This window comes from Chiloscyllium punctatum, chromosome 32, assembly GCF_047496795.1.
Source record: "Chiloscyllium punctatum isolate Juve2018m chromosome 32, sChiPun1.3, whole genome shotgun sequence".
NCBI classification, from domain to species: Eukaryota; Metazoa; Chordata; class Chondrichthyes; order Orectolobiformes; family Hemiscylliidae; genus Chiloscyllium; species Chiloscyllium punctatum.
Window position 1 is genome coordinate 2,768,542 of NC_092770.1, and position 20,710 is coordinate 2,789,251.

Consider the following 20,710-nt stretch of genomic DNA (forward strand, 5'->3'; position numbering starts at 1 on the left):
GTCGGATGTATGCTCTGGGTCAGTGAATTGCCAACAACAGTTACAAGTCAGCTAGCTCAGTTGGCCAGACGTTGGATGGTGATACCGGCAGGTGTGGATTCAGTTCCCTTGCCAGTTGAGGTTACCATGAAGGGCTCTCCTACTCAACCTCTCCCCTCGCCCAAGGCATGGTCACTCTCGGGTTAACCCATTCTTTCCCGTGAAAAAACACTTCTTATGGGACTGTGGCGACTTCATATTGTAGTTCAAGGCAAACAGCCGTGTGTAGTTTGGTCGCCGGATCTTTGCTGCACTTTTTCATGGATGGAATCCTACTGTTAGTAATAATAGTTAAATCCCCATGAAACTTGCTCGTTTTCCTCTTTTCTATAAACCTAAATTCCGTAAATATCTCCCTGAGTAACTTTCTATTTGCTGACTGACGTTTGCTTCCCTTCCTGCGAGAGAGATGTCACTGCACTGTTAGCCAGTTTGGAAAACATTTTCCCAACGGCCCTTCCATTTCAATGCAAGCATCTGTTGAACTTCCGTCACTAATTTGCCGGAGTTAGTCTTGCCTTTCCTATGCCAGCGCAGCAATGGCCTGCTTGCGTGCATGGACCCGCTCTCACACAGTCTCTCTCTCACACAGTCTCTCTCTCTCTCTCTCTCTGGTCTGAGAACGTTTTTATCTTGCCTCCTGCAGGTTCCACCTTCCCCTCACACAGTGGGTCTTGCCCAAGTCTTGCTGCTTGCTATGATTCACTGCAAAGTCATGTATGCATTCCCTATTTCCCGCTGCAACTGGGAACTTGGCGTTCTTTGCATTGAGAGGCAGCGGCTCTTCAAATCCGAGCTCCCTGCACAGCCCAGGGGAATTGGCGGACTGCCACAAAGCCCAGCGATCACTAACATTACTATCTTCCTTCCGCAGGGTACTCGCTAGAAAGCTGCCGTAGACTCGCAGAAACCCTCCAGTTGTTGGGCAGCTATGTCTGGTGGCAAGACCGGGGACTTTGAGGTAAGGAAGAGTCGCGCCCGCATTGTTACTAGATGAGCCCACAGCTGAGTAACCGGTCTGGGGTAGCAACAACGGGATGAGAGTCACCGGGGGGTGGCTGTGCCACGTTCCCATTGTGAAGGGTGCAGGTAAGGTCGCCTGCTGCTTGTGAACACGCACTGCAGAATAACTCAACCTATCGTGACTTCGAAACAAAAAACACTTAGCCATTTAAAAAAAGCTAGAAAATACACCAGACCTTTTTTCCTTGGAAAAAGTACGATTTGCAGTTAAATTGCAAATCAATTGAATATGAAACGCCTTGTAATTTAGAGAGGGCACGTTTGGCAATGGCCTGTACTCCTCATGGAGTTATCAGGAACAGGTCACTCGGCATCTTGAGCCTGATCCGCCAGTGATAAAGGTAAATCCTCTACTCCCATCTTATCCCTGGAGCCATCCTCCAGAATTCTATCATTCCCTGCCATTTATGCCCAAGAACTGAGCCTTCGCAGCTCCCCAGGGCAGAGGTTGCCTAATTTCGCTTTATTCTCAATTCTAAGCCGCAGAGCCCTCACTCTGTGTCTGTGAGGCCGCCTTCCCCAGCCTGAACCGCCCAGTATCCACCCTATCAACTCCTCCATCATTTGCTGTCTCCCTGTTCCTCTGGCATTAAATGGCAATCCGATAACCATGTCAACTGACAACCTATAAAAGATCATTTAATGTATGGTGTCATACATTAGTTAACCTGTAGGATCCTTCACTAAAATCAGGGACTCATAGGAGGACTGCAGTCCACCAGAGAACATTGACATCTCTCTCTCTGTGTGTATTTGAGAAGACAAGTTACTGTAAGGTTTTAAGGACGCACAGAGAAAGGCGAGGAGCCAGCTCTCTGTTTAAAAAAAATCACAGTCCGTGCGGGGATTGAACCCGCTATTGTGTATCACGCTCTAACTTCCTACTGATAGCCCTCACCATACCCGTCTTCGAAGCTCCCCGAGCTGTGAAAAACATCTGATCTCCACGGTGACTCAAACCGCTCGGTTCATCCATCCTGCATTTACTGTTCTGCAAAATAAAACCCCGGAGCTTTCAGACAAAGGGAATCGGAGGGGCCGGTGAAAGTCTGGACACAGGTATTGGATTCGATACCTCCCCGAGCATTTGTGCATTGTCTGGGGAGGGGGTGAGAAGAAGACCGGCTGCAGGGGAGTGATGACAGCGCCGTGTTCAGTTAGACTGCGGCTTCTGCTCTCTACAGCTCAGCCATCGAAGAAAATATCCCAGCAAAACATCACAGTGTTTATCTGGCAAGGGGTAGCCAGGATGGTGCGAGATTTTCCGTACTAGAGTGACTCACTGTATCCCTCAGTTGGATATTTCCCAGTGGGTCAGTGCTGGAGTGACTCACTGTATCCCTCAGTTGGAGAATTCCCAATGGGTCAGTGCTGGAGTGACTCACCGTATCCCTCAGTTGGATATTTCCCAGTGGGTCAGTGCTGGAGTGACTCCCTGTATCCCTCAGTTGGAGAATTCCCAAAGGGTCAGTGCTGGAGTGACTCCCTGTATCGCTCAGTTGGAGAATTCCCAGTGGGTCAGTGCTGGAGTGACTCCCTGTATCCCTCAGTTGGAGAATTTCCAATGGGTCAGTGCTGGAGTGACTCCCTGTATCCCTCAGTTGGAGATTTCCCAATGGGTCAGTGCTGGAGTGACTCACCGTATCCCTCAGTTGGATATTTCCCAGTGGGTCAGTGCTGGAGTGACTCCCTGTATCCCTCAGTTGGAGAATTCCCAAAGGGTCAGTGCTGGAGTGACTCCCTGTATCGCTCAGTTGGAGAATTCCCAGTGGGTCAGTGCTGGAGTGACTCACTGTATCCCTCAGTTGGAGAATTCCCAGTGGGTCAGTGCTGGAGTGACTCCCTGTATCCCTCAGTTGGAGATTTCCCAGTGGGTCAGTGCTGGAGTGACTCCCTGTATCCCTCAGTTGGAGATTTCCCAGTGGGTCAGTGCTGGAGTGACTCACTGTATCCCTCAGTTGGAGATTTCCCAATGGGTCAGTGCTGGAGTGACTCCCTGTATCCCTCAGTTGGAGAATTCCCAAGGAGTCAGTGCTGGAGTGACTCACTGTATCCCTCAGTTGGAGAATTCCCAGTGGATCAGTGCTGGAGTGACTCCCTGTATCCATCAGTTGGAGAATTCCCAGTGGGTCAGTGCTGGAGTGACTCCCTGTATCCCTCAGTTGGAGAATTCCCAATGGATCAGTGCTGGAGTGACTCACTGTATCCCAGCGAGCCCTTGTGCTGCCCCCTGCTGCCGGATTGGGAATGGCTTGACAGCCGCCAGCTCCGGTTCACAGGGGTGTGGTGCCGCTCTACTTTTCCACTTATATACGATCAGGCTCAATAAAGTTCCTCTCAGGCATCAGGCGGGGCTAGGTTCGGTGTTTTGTGTTAGAGCAGCTCAAAGTCAGCTTTAATAAGAAATTGTTCTGACCCTTCCCAGGGACTTTTATACCCGTCGCCGATCAGAGACTACGGGAATATTTACAAACCCAATAATAAAATGGAAGATGAGAAGTTGAACGAGAAATATGTGACTGATGTTCACACCAAAGAGATCGATTTGATCAACAGAGATCCAAAACATCTGAACGACGACGTGGTTAAGGTAAGGAAGAGAGATGAGGTTTGTTAAAGTTGGAACATATGCTGGAATTAAAGCTAAATAGTTGTATTGAGTGCAGTCAGAGATAGCAGGTTTGCAGGGACAGGGACATACCCAGTCCAATGCGAACTGCTCTCTGTCCTATCGACTAATCTCTATTACCGAGTTCAAGTTGCTATTTCTCTGCGAGTCGTGTCTCGCCTGGGAAGTGTCGATTTTTCAGACCCGGGGGGTGTGGATTGCTGTTGAGCTGCTGATTTGTCTGATCGGTACCAGGGACGGGTTGCTGTTGAAAAGCTGTCACAGAACTATTAAGAATAAACACGGAATTGGCCGAGAGATGATTCATCCGTGAAATAGTCTGAGATTTCAGCGAACGTCGGAAACTTGTGAACAGCGTGAAAAGTGCAGGGTCCTCCCGGTCTGTTGAAAGGACCCGTGTAGATAACATTGAATTCATGCAAGGCATTTATTAAAAACTGCAGCGTGCAACTATCACCATACCCCATTGCACCCATCGCCCAGCTCACATTCTGTTCCCTGCACCCAACTCCCCAGTCCACTGCTCATTACCCACTCAGATCCCGACCCACTGCACCCATCCCCCAGCTTACTTCTCTGTACCGACTCTAACGAATCCACTGTCTCCTACTCCCACCTTCCAACTTAAAGTATTGTGTCCATTGCCTCATCCCACTACTTGCCAGCCCACTTCCCTGTAACCTTCAAAGGAATCCACTATCATCTGGAAACATCTTCCAATTCACTATACTGTCTCCACTGCCTCATCTCGCTGTCCATTTCCCACTTCACTGTACCGTATCCACTGCCCCCTTCCCACTGCCCATTTCCCACTTCATTGTTCTGTGTCCACTGTTCCCAGCCTACTGCCCTATGTCCCATCCACCAGGCCATTTGTCTATGTCTCACTGCATCCAGCATCATCCACTGACCCCCATCCCTGGGTATGCTGGTCTGTGCCCACTAAGCCCATTCTGCCAACCTCCCACCACCCACAGTGTTCATTGCATCCATTCCTCAGCCAATAAAATTAAGAGAGACTTAGATAGGGTGGATAGTCAGAAATGTTTTTTCCCAGGGTGGAAATGTCAAATTCTAAGGAACGTTTGCTTAAGGTGACAGCGGGAGTATTTAAAGTAGATGTGAGTGGAGATCGTTTACACAGAGGGTGGTAGGCACCTAGAACATGGTGTCAGGAGAGGTGGTAGAAGCAGAAATGTGAGCAACATTTACGAGGCATTTAGACAGACACATGAATAGGCAGGGAAAGAGGGATATGGACCTTGTGCAGACAGACAGGATTAACCTAGAATGGCATCATGGTCAGCACAGATATGTTGGAAAGAAAGGCTTGTTTTTGTGCTGTATTGTTCTGTGTTCTATGTACCCATCATCCATCCCAGCACCAAGCCCCATGCATCATCCTCCAGCCCTCTAAATTCTGCTCACTGTACCTAGCACCAAGCCAGCTCCACAGTGTGCACTGTATTCAGTACTATCTAGAGTTACCTAACACCCAAGCTTATTCCACCCCCTTCAACCTGCTGCACTCAACAATTAGTTCATTCCACACAGTCAAAAACTTGAGAACCTACCCACCAAACTTTTACTAATTCAGATATACATATTATCAAAAGAATCCAACAAACTAAATTAGCTTATTTATCAACTTCAGTCTGATGTTGAATGGATGAGGTAGTAATTGCATAAAAGCTGATAACAATAACTGGAGAAAAGAATGACCAGAACTTATTTTGTATTTACCATCATTACATCACATATCAATGACATGATGATGCAATTAAAAGAAACAAAAGCAGGTTTGGCAAACCCTATTCATGAAGCTTGTGCAGTTTAAATTATCAAATGATCCTTTTTTAATAACAGCGGTAGTTGACCCCCAGAAGTCTAAAATCAACATTCAAAAGAAAATCTGTTCATATGATCACGTACGCAATAGAAATGTTTAGTATTATTGATATTGTTAGAAGTCCTTTACCAGTTTTAATTAAAGGGACATTATAACGTTGATAAAATCCAAACTAAGAGTACAATTGTGAATGTGTGCAATGATGTAGTGAAAGTGTTACTATCTCACCAATTGTAAATTTACTTTACATTTTTTTAAAAAAGTATAAAAATTATATTGTTAAAGTTTATAGTGCAGTAAATATCTACCACAGTGAAAAACAATGCCTTCACTATCTATTTTAAAAACTGGAGCTTGTTCCCCAATAACAATAGTGAGACCATTTTTAGGTTTAACCATGGAAAGCATGAGGATGGTGTTCGTACTTTGATAGGCTCATCGTCATTTTTTCAAGTGAAAACTCTGTCAACGCCCGGTTTGGCCAGGGGGAGGGCAAGTCAGAGGATTTCCTCGTAGGCCTGCTCCTGGGCCTGGCAGGGATGGCCATAAGCAGGTCTAGGCAGGGGACCGTAGAGAGGGTCATTATGGCCGATTGCCTCTTCCACGGTTATGTTCGGGTCCAGGTGTCTCTGGACCAGGAGCACATGGTGTCTACCAACTCCTTCAAGGTTTTCAGACAGTTGGGAACTGTGGAATGGGGAGTGTTTTAGCTCCCCCTCTGGTTCTATTTTGATTTAATCCCTCCCCTCCCCTTCACTTTTTCAAACACGTAAGCATTGCCCCTAAAGAGAAGAGCACTGCTTCTCACTGGCCACTCAGGTGGTTTTTCTTCCTGGTAGTGGAATATGAATAAAGTTTTCCTCATACGATGTTTCTTTACTGTGTCCGACACCTAAGGAAGAAAACAAGATGAAAACTCTCTCAAGCAAATTATGTGTAGCACACTTAAATTCCAACCACTGTGGAATCTAACATGTGGGAATTCCACATGTGGAACCTGTATAGTAACACACTGTAGTAACAAATATTTAAATTACGCCTTACTACAGGAAAATTAAATTGATAGCACAGCAAAGCAATTCTTTCACATGCCGTTACCCATGACTATTGCATTAATGAATGGAAAGGCAGTTTCAAGCAGTCAATGATATAGCTTTTATTTTGAATCCAACAGTCTTAAACAGAAAATAATCAACTGTATAGCATATGTGTTTTATTTTTGAAAGCTGTCTTTTTTAAGGCACAGTCTTATTTTTTAAAGACCTCAAACTTTAAAACCTCTATTACAGAAATGTGGAAGGAACCACATATATACATTGTCAACTGTGTCTGCTTGTGTCATACGTGTAGTCAAACCTTAACAAAGACAGTCTTGGCTTCTTACAAAATTCAGCTGTGAACATTAAACATCAAAACAGTAGCGTAGGCCAGAAACTTGCATGATATCAGCATACACTTGTCACTAGCATGTTTGAGCTCCTATGATATATATAGATTGCAAAAATATACAAACATGGATATTGACCATAATATAACCAGATAAGTGATGCTTTCATTCTAGGTCCTCTCCAGAACCTTATACAGTGTTACAACTTTAAAAGTTTTCTTCTGTAATCATTTAAACTTAACTAAATCATCACTATTTGGAGGAACAAAAAGCTAACATTTGAGGCTGATTTCTATTTGCAATGCAAATCACCAGTGCTGAAATGCTGTATTTTCTTTAATAAGCTGGCCGATTTTCACATTTTACTATATCTATTTGGAATTTTTCATTTGCATTTGCATCTGCAGTGCCACATTATTTTGGCCGGAGCACTAGAAACTGATGGCCAAAAATAAAATTGTTCCTCTTCAGCTCATGGACATAGATTCTGCTTTTAATTCACCCACCAACTGTTTGGTTACTTTTATTCACAGACTACAACCATTGTAGACAGTAAAAGGGCAACACAAAAGTCTAACCAACTGATAAGCCCAGGCTGGGTTCAGTGAATAAAACCCTTTATTGTTCCTCCCCCTCTCCTGCCCCCCTGAATCATATGGCATTTGAGCATGTTTGGAACTCTTCCAACTGAACCATGTTTGGGAGGCAAGACTGGAGTTTTGACTTCAGCTGAAATAACTAAGTGCATGCTACATAAAATCAATTTACAACTCTCATTACCTGTGTCAATGTCTCAACAGTTGGCAGATGGTTGATGGCCTGGTAATTTCGCTGGCTTTTCATGTCAGTGTTAATACTGAGGGGAATTATCTTTAGCTGTCAGCAGCTATTACCAACAGCTAAAAACAGGCTGAAATCTTATTACAATAGGAAAAATAAAATTGGCTTGAAACGTTTGATGCAGAGAAGAAAGGGAACACATATACCTTTAGTAAACTCATAGCCAATCATGGTTAGGAGCCTACAAATACAGAATTAATTTAAATGGAGTTGAATTAAGTCAAATTATAATATGGTGCCTGTGATGGAAAATCAGCAAAATGGCTTGCATATCACCAAAAAAAACCCTTGTCTCACCTTTGGTACAAAAGAGATAATAATGCCAACCAATTATAATTGGTTCAAACAGATCATATAAGAATTGGGGAACAGCTAGGAAACAATAACTATCACACAATCAGGTTTGACACAAAAGTATTGAAAAGGAAAAGGAACAGCCCAAAGATAATGATACTTACCCAGAAACATAATTTCATTGACCTAAGCAAATATGTTTTAAAGAAGAAATAAAATGAGAAACAATTGAAAATGTTTAAGAAAGAGATTTCCAACGTATAAGCTGATAGGGTATCTGCTTATTTATGAAAAGATCTGTAGGCAACTTCAGGAAGACTGAAGATTGCAGGTTCAGTACATAGATGTCAGATGAAATTGAACAGAGAAATATTAAGTAATACATTTTGAAATGAAGAATGGGATAAAATAATATAAAATCATAAAGCCTTACCAGCAGCAGAAGAGAGAGACTTGGGAGTTTAATTACAAAATTTTAAAAGCAATGGGAGGATAACTTGATAATGTTGTACAAAAAAGCTCAAAATTTTGTTTAATAAGTGTATTTAACACAGGGAAAGAAAATCATCTGATTACAAAATTCCTTGCGCAAACTGAGAAAATCCCACAGTCCTTAACAGCAAAAGATTTACTGTTGAAGTAATAAAGGTATATGTAGCAGCCAAAATGTACACAAGGTCTTACAAATAGCAATGTGGCAGGTAATCAGATAGTCCAATTTAGTGCCTTTCATTGAGCAATGAATATGAACCAGTACAGCTGAAGCCTTAGGGACTCTTGTGATACCAAGGTAGTGTCCCTACCTCTGTAGCAGAAGACCTGCATTCAAAGATGTGTCATAACATGTCTGAGCAAGTTAGTTAGAAAATATCTATACCAGAAGAACTCCCCACTGTTCTTCACAGAGCTTTGACATCCATGAATCTCTTACTGAAGAAGTAGGTTGTTTAAAGCAGAGTTGTCCAATATTTTAGCCACAATAACCTCATTTGAAATCCATTTATATTGAATTGCAGTACTGATTAATAAATCTCTAAAATGAGTAATAGATACTGTTGATAGCAGGTGACTCAGTTCTTGAAGTGATACACTGTGTGTTTTAACCTTTATGTGCATTTGTTAGCAAAAAGGTAAGACTAAAAACAGAAAATGTGAATTCTTTGATTTGTACATTTGTTACTTCCTTGGTTATGGAATGATGGTTTTTAGTTTTAATAAAGATTCATATTTATCTACTTGGAAACCATTTTTAACTAAAATTGGTATGTGTTGCCACAATGCTTGTAATTAATTGGAAATTTCTGTTGGACGAACCACTCGCAATTTAGCACTACATTGCAGTGTCAACCTAAATTATTAAATCAAAGCTCGCTTTTCAGTCAGGATTAAAACTACAATCACAGTTCTATCTTGTCTGAGCTAACATAAATAAATTAGTGGTTCGTCTGCAGTTGAAGTAACGGATAGAATATTGTGACTTCCCTGAAGGCAAGGTGGAAATGATGAGGTACTTAATCGGGGTGGGCTAGTGGCTGACTTCAACACCTTCCCACCTCCATCCTGAGAATGACCTCTGCACCCTGTTGCTAATTGAGTCAAATTAATTTAACAACTACTAGGCTAAATTTTAAGAGCACCGCTAAAACAAAAAGAGAGGTTAGAAAACTTGTTTTGCCTCGTTAGAAACAGTGGTTGAAGTTTAATAAATATTTTCTTTCAAATAAAAAGCATTGATTATTTGAAGATTAAGCTTTAAAAGGATTTGGGGAGAGAATGTAGCAGAGCTGATAATGTTGCAATGGATCAAACAGCCTGCTTTTATGTTATAGACATCCAAATGATTCTTTTAAAAAATCCAACAAACTGTAGATGCTGGAAATTGGAAACAAAATCAAAAATTGCTGGAAAAGTTCAGTAGATCTGACAGCATCTATGGATAGAATATAGAGTTAATGGTTTGGATTCAGTGACCTTTCTTCTGAACTAGAAACCTTCTGAAGAAGGGTCATTGGACCCGTAACATTAACTCTGCTATGTATCCACAGATGCTGTGAGAATTGCTGAGTTTTTGATTGCTGATTTTGTATCTATGTGATTCTACTTTGAGAGGGTTGCCTCTTCATCATGACCAAAATTACAGAATATGGCAAATCTCCAAAAATGCTAAATCTGAGCTTCCACTGCTAATGGAAAACTCATTGCTGCCTATGTTAGTGAAGCATGGTTATTATGGAAATTCAAAATGAATAAAAATACACTAAGTACAAGATGTTTAAATATTTTAGAAACCAGCGTCTGTAGAAATTTGCACTGTTAACCAAAACAAAGTAATAAACAAGGCATTGATGGTTTTATTACAAATGGCAAATAGTGTAATTTTTCCCTCATCTGTAAAGTTGTTAACTTGTTACTTGTTTTAAAAGGAAAAATGAATTTGCATTTATATAGTGCCTTTTATACCTTCTTGACTGTCTGCTTATGTCATTGCTGTGTGCAAAATGTGTGCTGCCTATGCATAGATAGTTGTCATTATACTTTAAATGCTTTCACTTAACATAAAACACTGAGATGTGCAGTGAGGTGCTGTGTAAAGAAATGCTCTTCTTTTCGCACTCATTTCTCCTCTAGAAAACTTGTGTTGAAACTTCATGACTTATATGTAACACAGCACTGTTGTACTGTACTCTACAAAGAACACAGTGAGGGACATCACTATCCTTTCTCTCTGATGCTGTTACTATATCTTGCCCTCAGCTCATTTCTAGCTTTTTTTTAAAAGAAGCTTCATCCTCAAACACTACACTTATCTAATACTATTCACGTGAAAATGAAGTTAATAGACACTTATCAGTAAAGGAATTGCGAATTATGTTGTGGCAGGAATTACAATACTTTAAAAGAATTTCAGATCGTATCTGATTTATTTAAGCAGATCTAGTCTTACTCAAATTTATCTATTGCACTTGAATTCTACTGTTTCCAGCATAGTATTGTGTCACAAGATGGGTCAGAAGATTATAAGTGGGTGTCATCAATTCGCCATTATTTCAATTGTATATTTGCTGTTCTGCTTTAATTAATCCAAATTGGACGTGGTCAAATTGAGTTAATGTTTAAATGCCATTTCCTGTGTATTCCCCTGCATTCATAAACATCAACAGACTGCTGAATAAATAGCATTTCCTTTCACAGTGAAATTATTCAATGATTAAAATTTCCTATTCCCTAGCGATATCACTGGTTGTGTTCTTCATACAGCACAGTACGACTGTGCTGGATGTTACGTATCAGTCATAAGATTTCAATGCAGGTCTTCAATAGGCAGCTTGGGGCCTGGAGAGCCTTTAAAAGTAATCCAAATTAATTTATATTTATAGTTTGTCAATTATCACTTGCATGTAATTCTATTCTGAATTAACTTACTGAATCTGCAGGTATATAAATATTTGCATGCCAGGCTCTACATTTTTCAGTGTCAATTTATAGGTTTACCATCTCCATAGCACAATACACCATTATTCCAAACTCTCATGTTTGTGTTTCCAAATGACAAGATTAAACATTCTATCAGATTGTTTCTGCCACCTGTGTCCAAAATAGTTTTTGACTACATGTTAAAACTTACTTTCACATACCTAGGAGTTTCCTGTCGTGTAACAAATCTCAACTATTTCTATTGTTACCACCAATATTTTCTGATCTAATTTTCATCACAAGAGTTCCTTCGCTTTTTTTTTCGCAAAGGGAGGATGTCATGAGGATAGAATGAATGTCTTCTTTCTTCTCCAATGCAAAGCCCTTTTGTACAATGAGCTTAACATTCTTAACTTAGTGGAGAGAAGCCAAAAGCTAAAATTATATCCAAAAGAATTAATTTTATTAAAAACAGACATTTGAAAAATAGTATTGTTTAGATGTCGAAGGATGAGAATGCTGAAAATAAAGCTCTGAACCAAATATAAATGATTGGAGGCAGCTAATATGCAATTCAACAACGATAAACCTGAGGGCAGATGGAAGTGTTGGTGATGCTGCTGAGCAGACAAGTGACATTAATTTGAGGTTTCATCTGCTTAATGGAGTTTGCATCTGATGAGTTTTTGAATGTGAGATGTTCCAATATTTCTGATTCATGGAGACCAAAGATTGTAGATATTATTCAAGCAGAAAGAGCAATTCAGTATTGTTGCTTCTTTCTTTATTTTCATAATAAATTTTATACAAATTGTGCATTTTCTGCAAAGATCAATGATCATGTTTTGTATTTCTCCTATCATAGGTAGATTTTGAAGAAGTGATTGCTGAACCGGAGGGAACCCACAGCTTTGATGGTGTTTGGAAGGCCAGCTTTACTGTCTTCACAGTGTCTAAATACTGGTGTTACCGCCTGCTATCGGGGCTCTTTGGCATACCTTTAGCGATCATCTGGGGAATTTACTTTGCGATTTTAACATTCATCCATATTTGGGCAGTGATGCCCTGCATTAAGAGCTATATGATTGAAATACAGTGCATCAGCAGAGTCTACTCTATTTGCATCCACACCTTCTGTGACCCCTTTTATGAAGCTGTGGGGAAAATGTTCAGTGGTATCCGAGTATCAATGCAGAAAGAAGTGTAAATAGGAAAACCTTGATAGAAGTGGTTGGTCAGTTTATCATATATAGCTTCCTACCAAATGGAAGTTCAGTTTCTTTTCTGAGAAACATGTTGGTGCCTTTACTAATCGCACTGTTTTAAAAAATTGTGGTGCATAATCTTTCATTTTATTGCTTATCCCTCAAGCATTCTGTTATCCTTTTATGGTACTTTGCATTTTAATACCGATCTAAGCTTAACACCAACATTCCTTCACTGTTAAATACCATATGACTGCTTTTGTAAACAAAATGAGTCATTGCTTTTCTTCAGCAATTTAGCACTATTGCTACTTCACTCTATTGTTTTTCATAAAAGCCAGAAACAAATTCTTTGATTCACAGTACTGTACTTGCCAAGGTGGTAAGGATAAGTGATTAAACACTGAGCATAGGATGTTTAATACTGTTTAAGTAGTAGAGAATGGCAAAATAAATATTTTGTAGTGAAATGACAATTGTGTAATTTCCAAAACCACAACAAAGAATTGTCTTTGTTTCATTTTACTTGAGATTGTTGAATTTTCTAAAAGCCTGAATATTTTATAAATTACACATGCAGGGTGTCAATCCAGAATATTCTACAATTAATGTCGGCTATGTATTTGTAGAATGGTCATTTAATGTGATTATGAAACTAAATAGCTCATGAGTTTTCTTGCATTTTAATGCCAACAGGATTGAACCTTCCCAGAACATCAGCCAAAATGTGTAATGTTCTCTATTAGAGTTCTCCTTTAGTAAGCATTTCAATATTTTTGTCTCTTTGCTTGTATCTTTTAAGGCTCTCTAACCCAGTGAAGTATTTGAAAGAGAGCAATGGCAAAAAAAAATGACAGTGCAGCATACCTGATGCCTCCATCCTTTGAAAAATTGTGACAAATTACATGTTAATATACCATATGATTATCAAAGCAAATACTGATTGTAACTCAGATTCTCCACATTGTACTTTGCAACATCTTAACTAGCATTATGAAAATAATTATACAACCCAAAAGGGTTAATAACCAGAATTTTCCAGCTTTATAATTGCAGTAATAGCTAAAGCCAAAATCACAGTACATACTACTGAAGCAGAATATGTTTTGATGAGTAGAATTACCAATGGAACACTGTGTGCACCACACCTTCCACTTTTAAACATGCTCATAGGTTCAATCTTTTTTTCATGCCAAATGCATCAACTGCCATGATGAAGATATACAGCAAAAATTAAGAGTTTGCTACAACTGCCATTATACAAAGACCTGGTTGGAAAATTCTTGTGGGGGTTGTATATAGTCAAAATATAGTTTAAGGTCTTCAACAAATTATAAAGAACTAATTTTAAAACCATAGTTTTTTTTTGCAAAAGCTATTTTATACAAATGCAATTATATCACTTATTAATCATACAGTATATAAAATTTAGCTTTTATTTTTTAATGTCACTTTTTAATTGTTTTTTAATTACTTGATGTCTTGGTAGATTTTTCTAAGTCATACTGGAGCTTATTGATGCAGTAGAAGCATTTAAAGTATGTTAGCATGTAAGAGCTGAAATTATTTGGGAAAAAAAAATAAAGAACCAAAAGTTTACACCAACAAATTTGAGTTATATTTTTTGACATTTTGTTTAAAACTGAAAAGTGAAATGTTCTTTCCTCAAGTTCAAGAAGTTGAAATTTGGTCTTTAGTGCATCTTAATCATAACCATAAAGAAATAATTTTAACATAAGATTTCATCTAGGGTGTACAGAGCAATAGAAATAACTGTAATTTGTGTTGCATGGAGTTTATATTAACTCTATGCCTAAGGCTGTTATATATATAATCTGTTAATATATTTATTGTTTCTCCAGTGTTGTAAGGAGAACCTTCTACAGTTGATGACACATTAAGTCATATTACAGAACTGAGCTGTCATTTGTACATGAAATTGACTGATGCCTGGCAAGAGCCATCCTCTATCATACCAATAAAGTACCAACCCCTTTAACTTTCCTTCCATTTGCTATAATCTCTTTTTAAATGTAAAATTAAGTGAGACAATGTTAATATGAATGGTTTCAGAAATGTACTTACCTAAAATGTGTATTTTGAATAATTGAATGTGTATTAATTCCAATGTTATTCCATAATTTGTACTATTAACTTTGGACAGACACTTACTTAATAATCCCTACAGTGTGGAAGTAAGCTATTTGGCCCATCAAATCCAAACCAACCCTCTGAAGAGCACCCTACAAAACCTTGCCCATCCCTGTAACCCTGTATTTCCCATGGGCAATTTAGCATGGCCAATCCACCTAACCTGCACATCTTTGATCTAGAAGAGGAAACTTGAGCATTTGGAGCAAACCCACACAGGTACGGAGAGAATGAGCAAATTCCACATAGCCAAGGATGGAATCGGACCCAGGTCCCTGGCACTGTGAGGCAGCAGTGCTACCCACTGAACAACCATGCCATCCAAAGCTAGGAGCAGGAGTAGGCAATTCAGCCCTCAACACTGACCTACCATTTAATATGATTGTAGGTGATCTCATCTTGCCCTCAACTCTGCTTTCATGCCAACTTTCCATAATTAAAAGTTAGTCTATCTCCTCAAATTTATTCAGTATCCTGGCATCTATTACGCTTGGGAGAAGTGAATTTAACAGATTCACAACTTTTGAGAGAGGAATTCATCCTGTTATGTTATTAAGTCTGCCACCCATAACCGAAAACTATCACCTCTTGTTCTAGATTGCTTCACAAGAGTAAAACGCTCTGTGTCTAATCAATCCCCTGAAGCATCTTATAAATTTCAGTAGATAATTTCTCATCTTTATAATCTCTAACAAGTAGAGGCCTAAACTGCTCCATCTCTCCACATAAAACAAGCCTTTTATCTCTATAATTAATCTGGTAAACCTTTTCAGAAGTGCCTCCAGTGCAATTACAGATGATATACAGAATAGCACTCACAGTAAGACTGTTGTGAGTTCACTTAGTATCCTAGACACCTGCGCTCAAAAATCAAGGCTGGTACTTCACTGCAGTTCTGGTGAATGTACTGACTATTGGAGGTCCATCTTTCATATGAGACACTAAGCAAAGGCCCCATCTACTTTCTCAGCCAGCCATAATAGTATCAGTGACATAATTTGAAGAAGAATATGGAGGTTTCTCTTGGTGTCTTAGCCAATATTTATCTCTCAATCAAATTTAATTAAAGATAGGTTTATCTGACCATTTCCACACTTCTGTTTGTGTCAGCTTGCTGTTTGCAAATTATTTTTAATGTCTTACATCAGTTATTTGGCTGTAAAGTACGTGGTGATCACCTGAGGGTGCCATTTAAATGTGTTTTTTTTTATCTTCAGTAAAGCTGGTAGGCCTCACAAATTAGGCAGATAAAAACAACTTCTGCAACAACAAAATACTGCTTCACCAGAATACATTAAGGGAGTAATTTTAACCCAACCAGTCACTGAGCAGCCCCTTTCCAGGAAAATGGCACATTTCTAAAGAGGAGTCATTTTGGTTTTGAAATATTAACTTTGTTTCTCTCTCCACAGATGCTGCCAGACTGACTGCATTTCTCCAGCACTCTCTATTTCTTCTCCTAAATTGCACATGTTCTGATTTGTAACATTTAGAACTTACTGCAAAAGGGACAAATAGGTCACACCCAAGCGGCTGTGCCTTTAAGATAGAACATAGAACATAGAACAATACAGCACAGAACAGGCCCTTCGGCCCACGATGTTGTGCCGAACTTCTATCCTAGATTAAGCACCCATCCATGTACCTATCCAAATGCCGCTTAAAGGTCGCCAATGATTCTGCCTCTACCACTCCCACGGGCAGCGCATTCCATGCCCCCACCACTCTCTGGGTAAAGAACCCACCCCTGACATCTCCCCTATACCTTCCACCCTTCACCTTAAATTTATGTCCCCTTGTAACACTCTGTTGTACCCGGGGAAAAAGTTTCTGACTGTCTACTCTATCTATTCCTCTGATCATCTTATAAACCTCTATCAAGTCACCCCTCATCCTTCGCTGTTCCAACGAGAAAAGGCCGAGAACTCTCAACCTATCCTCGTACGACCTACTCTCCATTCCAGGCAACATCCTGGTAAATCTTCTCTGCACCCTCTCCAAAGCTTCCACATCGTTCCTAAAGTGAGGCGACCAGAACTGCACACAGTACTCCAAATGTGGCCTAACCAAAGTCCTGTACAGCTGCAACATCACTTCACGACTCTTGAATTCAATCCCTCTGCTAATGAACGATAATACTCCATAGGCCTTCTTACAAACTCTATCCACCTGAGTGGCAACCTTCAAAGATCTATGTACATAGACCCCAAGATCCCTCTGTTCCTCCACCTGACCAAGAACCCTACCATTAACCCTGTATTCCGCATTCTTATTTGTTCTTCCAAAATGGACAACCTCACATTTGGCAGGGTTGAACTCCAACTGCCACTCCTCAGCCCAGCTCTGCATCATATCTAAGTCCCTCTGCAGCCGACAACAGCCCTCCTCACTGTCCACAACTCCACCTATCTTTGTATCATCTGCAAATTTACTGACCCACCCTTCGACTCCCTCCTCTAAGTCATTAATAAAAATTACAAACAGCAGAGGACCCAGAACTGATCCCTGCGGAACTCCACTTGTAACTGGACTCCATGCTGAATATTTACCATCTACCACCACTCTCTGACTTCGACCGGTTAGCCAGTTTTCTATCCAATTGGCCAAATTTCCCTCTATCCCATGCCTCCTGACTTTCCGCATAAGCCTACCATGGGGAACCTTATCAAATGCCTTACTAAAATCCATGTACACTACATCCACTGCTCTACCCTCATCCACATGCTTGGTCACCTCCTCGAAGAATTCAATAAGACTTGTAAGGCAAGACCTACCCTTCACAAATCCGTGCTGGCTGTCCCTAATCAAGCAGTGTCTTTCCAGATACTCGTAAATCCTATCCCTCAGTACCCTCAGTAGATATACAACAATCATACTGCAAACTCAAAGGTACCTTGCTTTGCAACAGTTAAGTTATACTTAACAAAGGGAAGTTTGATGGAATATTGGTTCCCTGCAGAATGGGCAGGATCAATGAGGTATAGCTTTGTTGGGCTGCCAATAAGGGGGAGGTGAATTTCACATTGTCCCCCCGGTTTTTCTGACATGAAATAGGCATCAAAGACTAGCAAAGCGATGGCGTATATTCACCCTGTGAAGGTGTATGGAATGACCTACCTGAGGAAGTGGTGGAGGCTGGTACAATTGCAACATTTAAAAGGCATCTGGGTGAGTATGTGAATAGGAAGGGTTTAGAGGGATATGGGCCAATTGCTGGCAAATGTGATTAGATTAGGTTAGGATATCTGGTCAGCATGGATGAGTTGGGCCGAAGGGTCTGTTTCCATGCTGTACATCTCTATGACTCCGTGACCATTGCTAAATTGGGCCTGAGACATTTTAGGGAACCTTGTTGACAGACTGTGAAGAATGCAGCATAGGATAAATATTAAGATTTAATATTATAATTAACATTAAAATAACTGTCTTGCATCCTAAGGAATGATTTGCTAAATTTATACATGGAAGTGCCTGATTTTCTTTATTAGGATCAGGAAATAATTTCCGAAATAGTTGGGAAGCATATGACAGAATTATCATTTAAAAGATTACTCATCTCTAATAAAGTAAGTTCTAGATTAAAGAGCTTTTATGACAAAGTGGTGGTATCCCTACCCCTAGATGAGGAGGCCTGCATTTGAGTCCCACCTGGTCCAGAGATATGTGGTAACAGGTTGATGAGAAAGTGTCTAAGTCTCTGATTAGACTTGATAGTTTAATTAGCTCCTGTTTTCACTGACCTACACTAGAAAGTTGATTTTGTTTTTGGAGGTCTTACACATTATTCACTATTGGTTATCATGACCATGTTGGAAATGAGTATTTTGTTTGGTTTGCCTTTGGGGGTATGACACAAAGCAGCAACAAAGAAGGCAACAGTAGGCTGCACAAGCTGTTAGAAATGGGGGAGGGAACAGAGAACAAACAAAGTCCTTCGACATGAGATTGTACAGAAACTATATTGACTAAAACAGCTTGTATTTATATAGCAGCTTTAATGTAGCAAAATGCCCTCAAGGTGCTAAGTCACAAAGGGATGTATTATGACAGCTGGCCATTTTCTTCATCAAAGAACTACATTCTCAGCACATCTTTAAAGGAGAAAAGAAAGATAAGAGGTTTAGGAAGACAATTCCAGAGCTTAGTATCTCAGCACCAGAAGCCATGACTGCCTATGATAGAATGATAAAAATTGAAATTGGTCGAGAGGCCAGAGTTAAAGGATTGCAGATAACTTGTTTGGTTAAAGAACTGGGCAAGTTACAGGGATATGCTGAGGGGAAGATTTAAAAACACAAACGTTTAAAGTTGAGGTGTTGTTTGTTCATTGCTAACATAGGTCAGAAAACATGAACGTGGTGGATGAATGGAACTTTGCTGTCCTCATCCTAACTTACACAGAGTTTTGGATGACCTCAAGTGTACAGAGCAATGGAGGCCAGCAAGGAATACATTGTAAGAGTCAAATTAAAGATAACGAAAGTTTGAAGAAGGATAAACCTCAGCTTTACACAGAAGCAGTGTTTCAGTCACTCTGGTACTGCAGGGGGATAATGACAGAATTCTGCCATGTTTGGAACTAGGAATTATAGACCAGCACTTGGACATCAATATCATCACTTTCATCTCTGTTCTCTCCAGCAGACCTAAGATGTGAGGACATCTCCAAAGAAATGCTTCCGCAAACTTGTGCATATAAAGTTCTTGCTTTAATGTATGCTGGGTGCTAGTCTTTGAGCTGGTGTTTCAGTGGAGACAGTTAGGACAGGCTGGAAATTGGGGAAAGATGTAGTTCTGGACCCATGGGCCAATGGGAACTTGACAAAATAAAGTGGAAAAGAGCTACAAGAGTTAGCTGTTAGTGGCATGGTTAAGGAGGAAGATGTGAGGGACTGACGCAAGCAGCATTTATTTGTTAGGCATGATGCAAGGGGGAGATTTAAGAAGCAAAGGTGGGCAGGATCGAAGCTCACTTATTTCATGCAAAGCAAGCATAAAGTCATAGTTAGTATTATCCCGCAGCCCTTATCAAAGGGCATACTGTTGGAGTTCCCCAACCATTTTGAGCCAGCTATGAACTTATGTGCCAGGAGCTTTCTGACAGCTGAGATCTTTCACATCTGCAGTCCACCCCACAGTACCATATCTCTCAATGGTATTCATTGTGCAGTGCTTAGTGAATGGCTTCCTCTTCCCTAATGTGCATTGTGTAAACACAAGTTCAGGTCTAACAGCACTCCCCTGTCAGTCAGAAAGCTTTAGAATACATGTTACAACCTAAAATGGGTGAAAACCTGAATCAAACATTTCAATTTCTTTACAAGACTTTTGCCCTGGTAAAATTGGTGTTTTCTGGGGTAAGGATCAGGAACATCAACCTCAACCTTACGAAAGAGACTAAATAGAGTTGTCCAACATCATGAATCATTTTGTATAAGTAGGAAATTGTTTTTACTAGACAGGAAGTAAACAAGTTTAAGGTCATTACTAAAAGAATAAAGAGAGAAGTAATGATAAACTTTTGGCAGACAGATAAATCATTTAGAAAGGTAAGGAAAGAGTACAGAGATCAAGTGGACAGCTCTTTTATAAAGGCAGCACAATGCAATAGCCTTTTCTGGTGTTTGTTTTCATCTCTCTGAAGAATAATTTGCATTCAAATCTCAATAGTCAGTTCAATCACTTTTAATGTGTAAACTGCATCTATTTATAAATTGAATAAAAGGTAAAGTGCCAGAAACTCTTCTCCTGAAAAGCAACCATCAAATATAGAAACATCAAATTGTCACATTCCCATGTGAGTTTTTTCTGTAGACATTGTGCATAGAAATAATTTAAAAGCTCAAAAGTTACATGTGGCAACTGTAATTACAAATGTT

At 40.0% G+C, this 20,710-nt stretch overlaps 1 protein-coding gene across 5 annotated transcripts; it reads left to right on the forward strand.

The window, feature by feature from the left end:
- Positions 1-14,289, forward strand: LOC140457832 (caveolin-1-like). Of its 5 annotated transcripts, none has more exons than XM_072551494.1 (4): positions 1-18; positions 914-1,000; positions 3,488-3,652; positions 12,341-14,289. In XM_072551494.1, exons 2-4 carry the CDS (start codon positions 971-973, stop codon positions 12,680-12,682), a joined length of 537 nt encoding a protein of 178 aa, XP_072407595.1. In that variant the 5' UTR covers positions 1-18; positions 914-970; the 3' UTR covers positions 12,683-14,289. The 5 variants fall into 5 exon arrangements, with proteins under 5 accessions (XP_072407595.1, XP_072407593.1, XP_072407596.1 ...); XM_072551492.1 differs by lacking the exon at positions 1-18 and adding an exon at positions 72-91; XM_072551495.1 differs by lacking the exon at positions 1-18 and adding an exon at positions 299-316.
- The last annotated feature ends 6,421 nt before the right edge of the window (positions 14,290-20,710 follow it).

Excerpts from the sequence above, each read along its gene's own strand:
- LOC140457832 (XM_072551494.1), top strand. The coding sequence starts at position 971 with ATGTCTGGTGGCAAGACCGGGGACTTTGAG. Across the intron at positions 1,001-3,487 it reads GCAAGACCGGGGACTTTGAG|GGACTTTTATACCCGTCGCC; the intron begins GTAAGGAAGAGT and ends GACCCTTCCCAG. Across the intron at positions 3,653-12,340 it reads TGAACGACGACGTGGTTAAG|GTAGATTTTGAAGAAGTGAT; the intron begins GTAAGGAAGAGA and ends CTCCTATCATAG.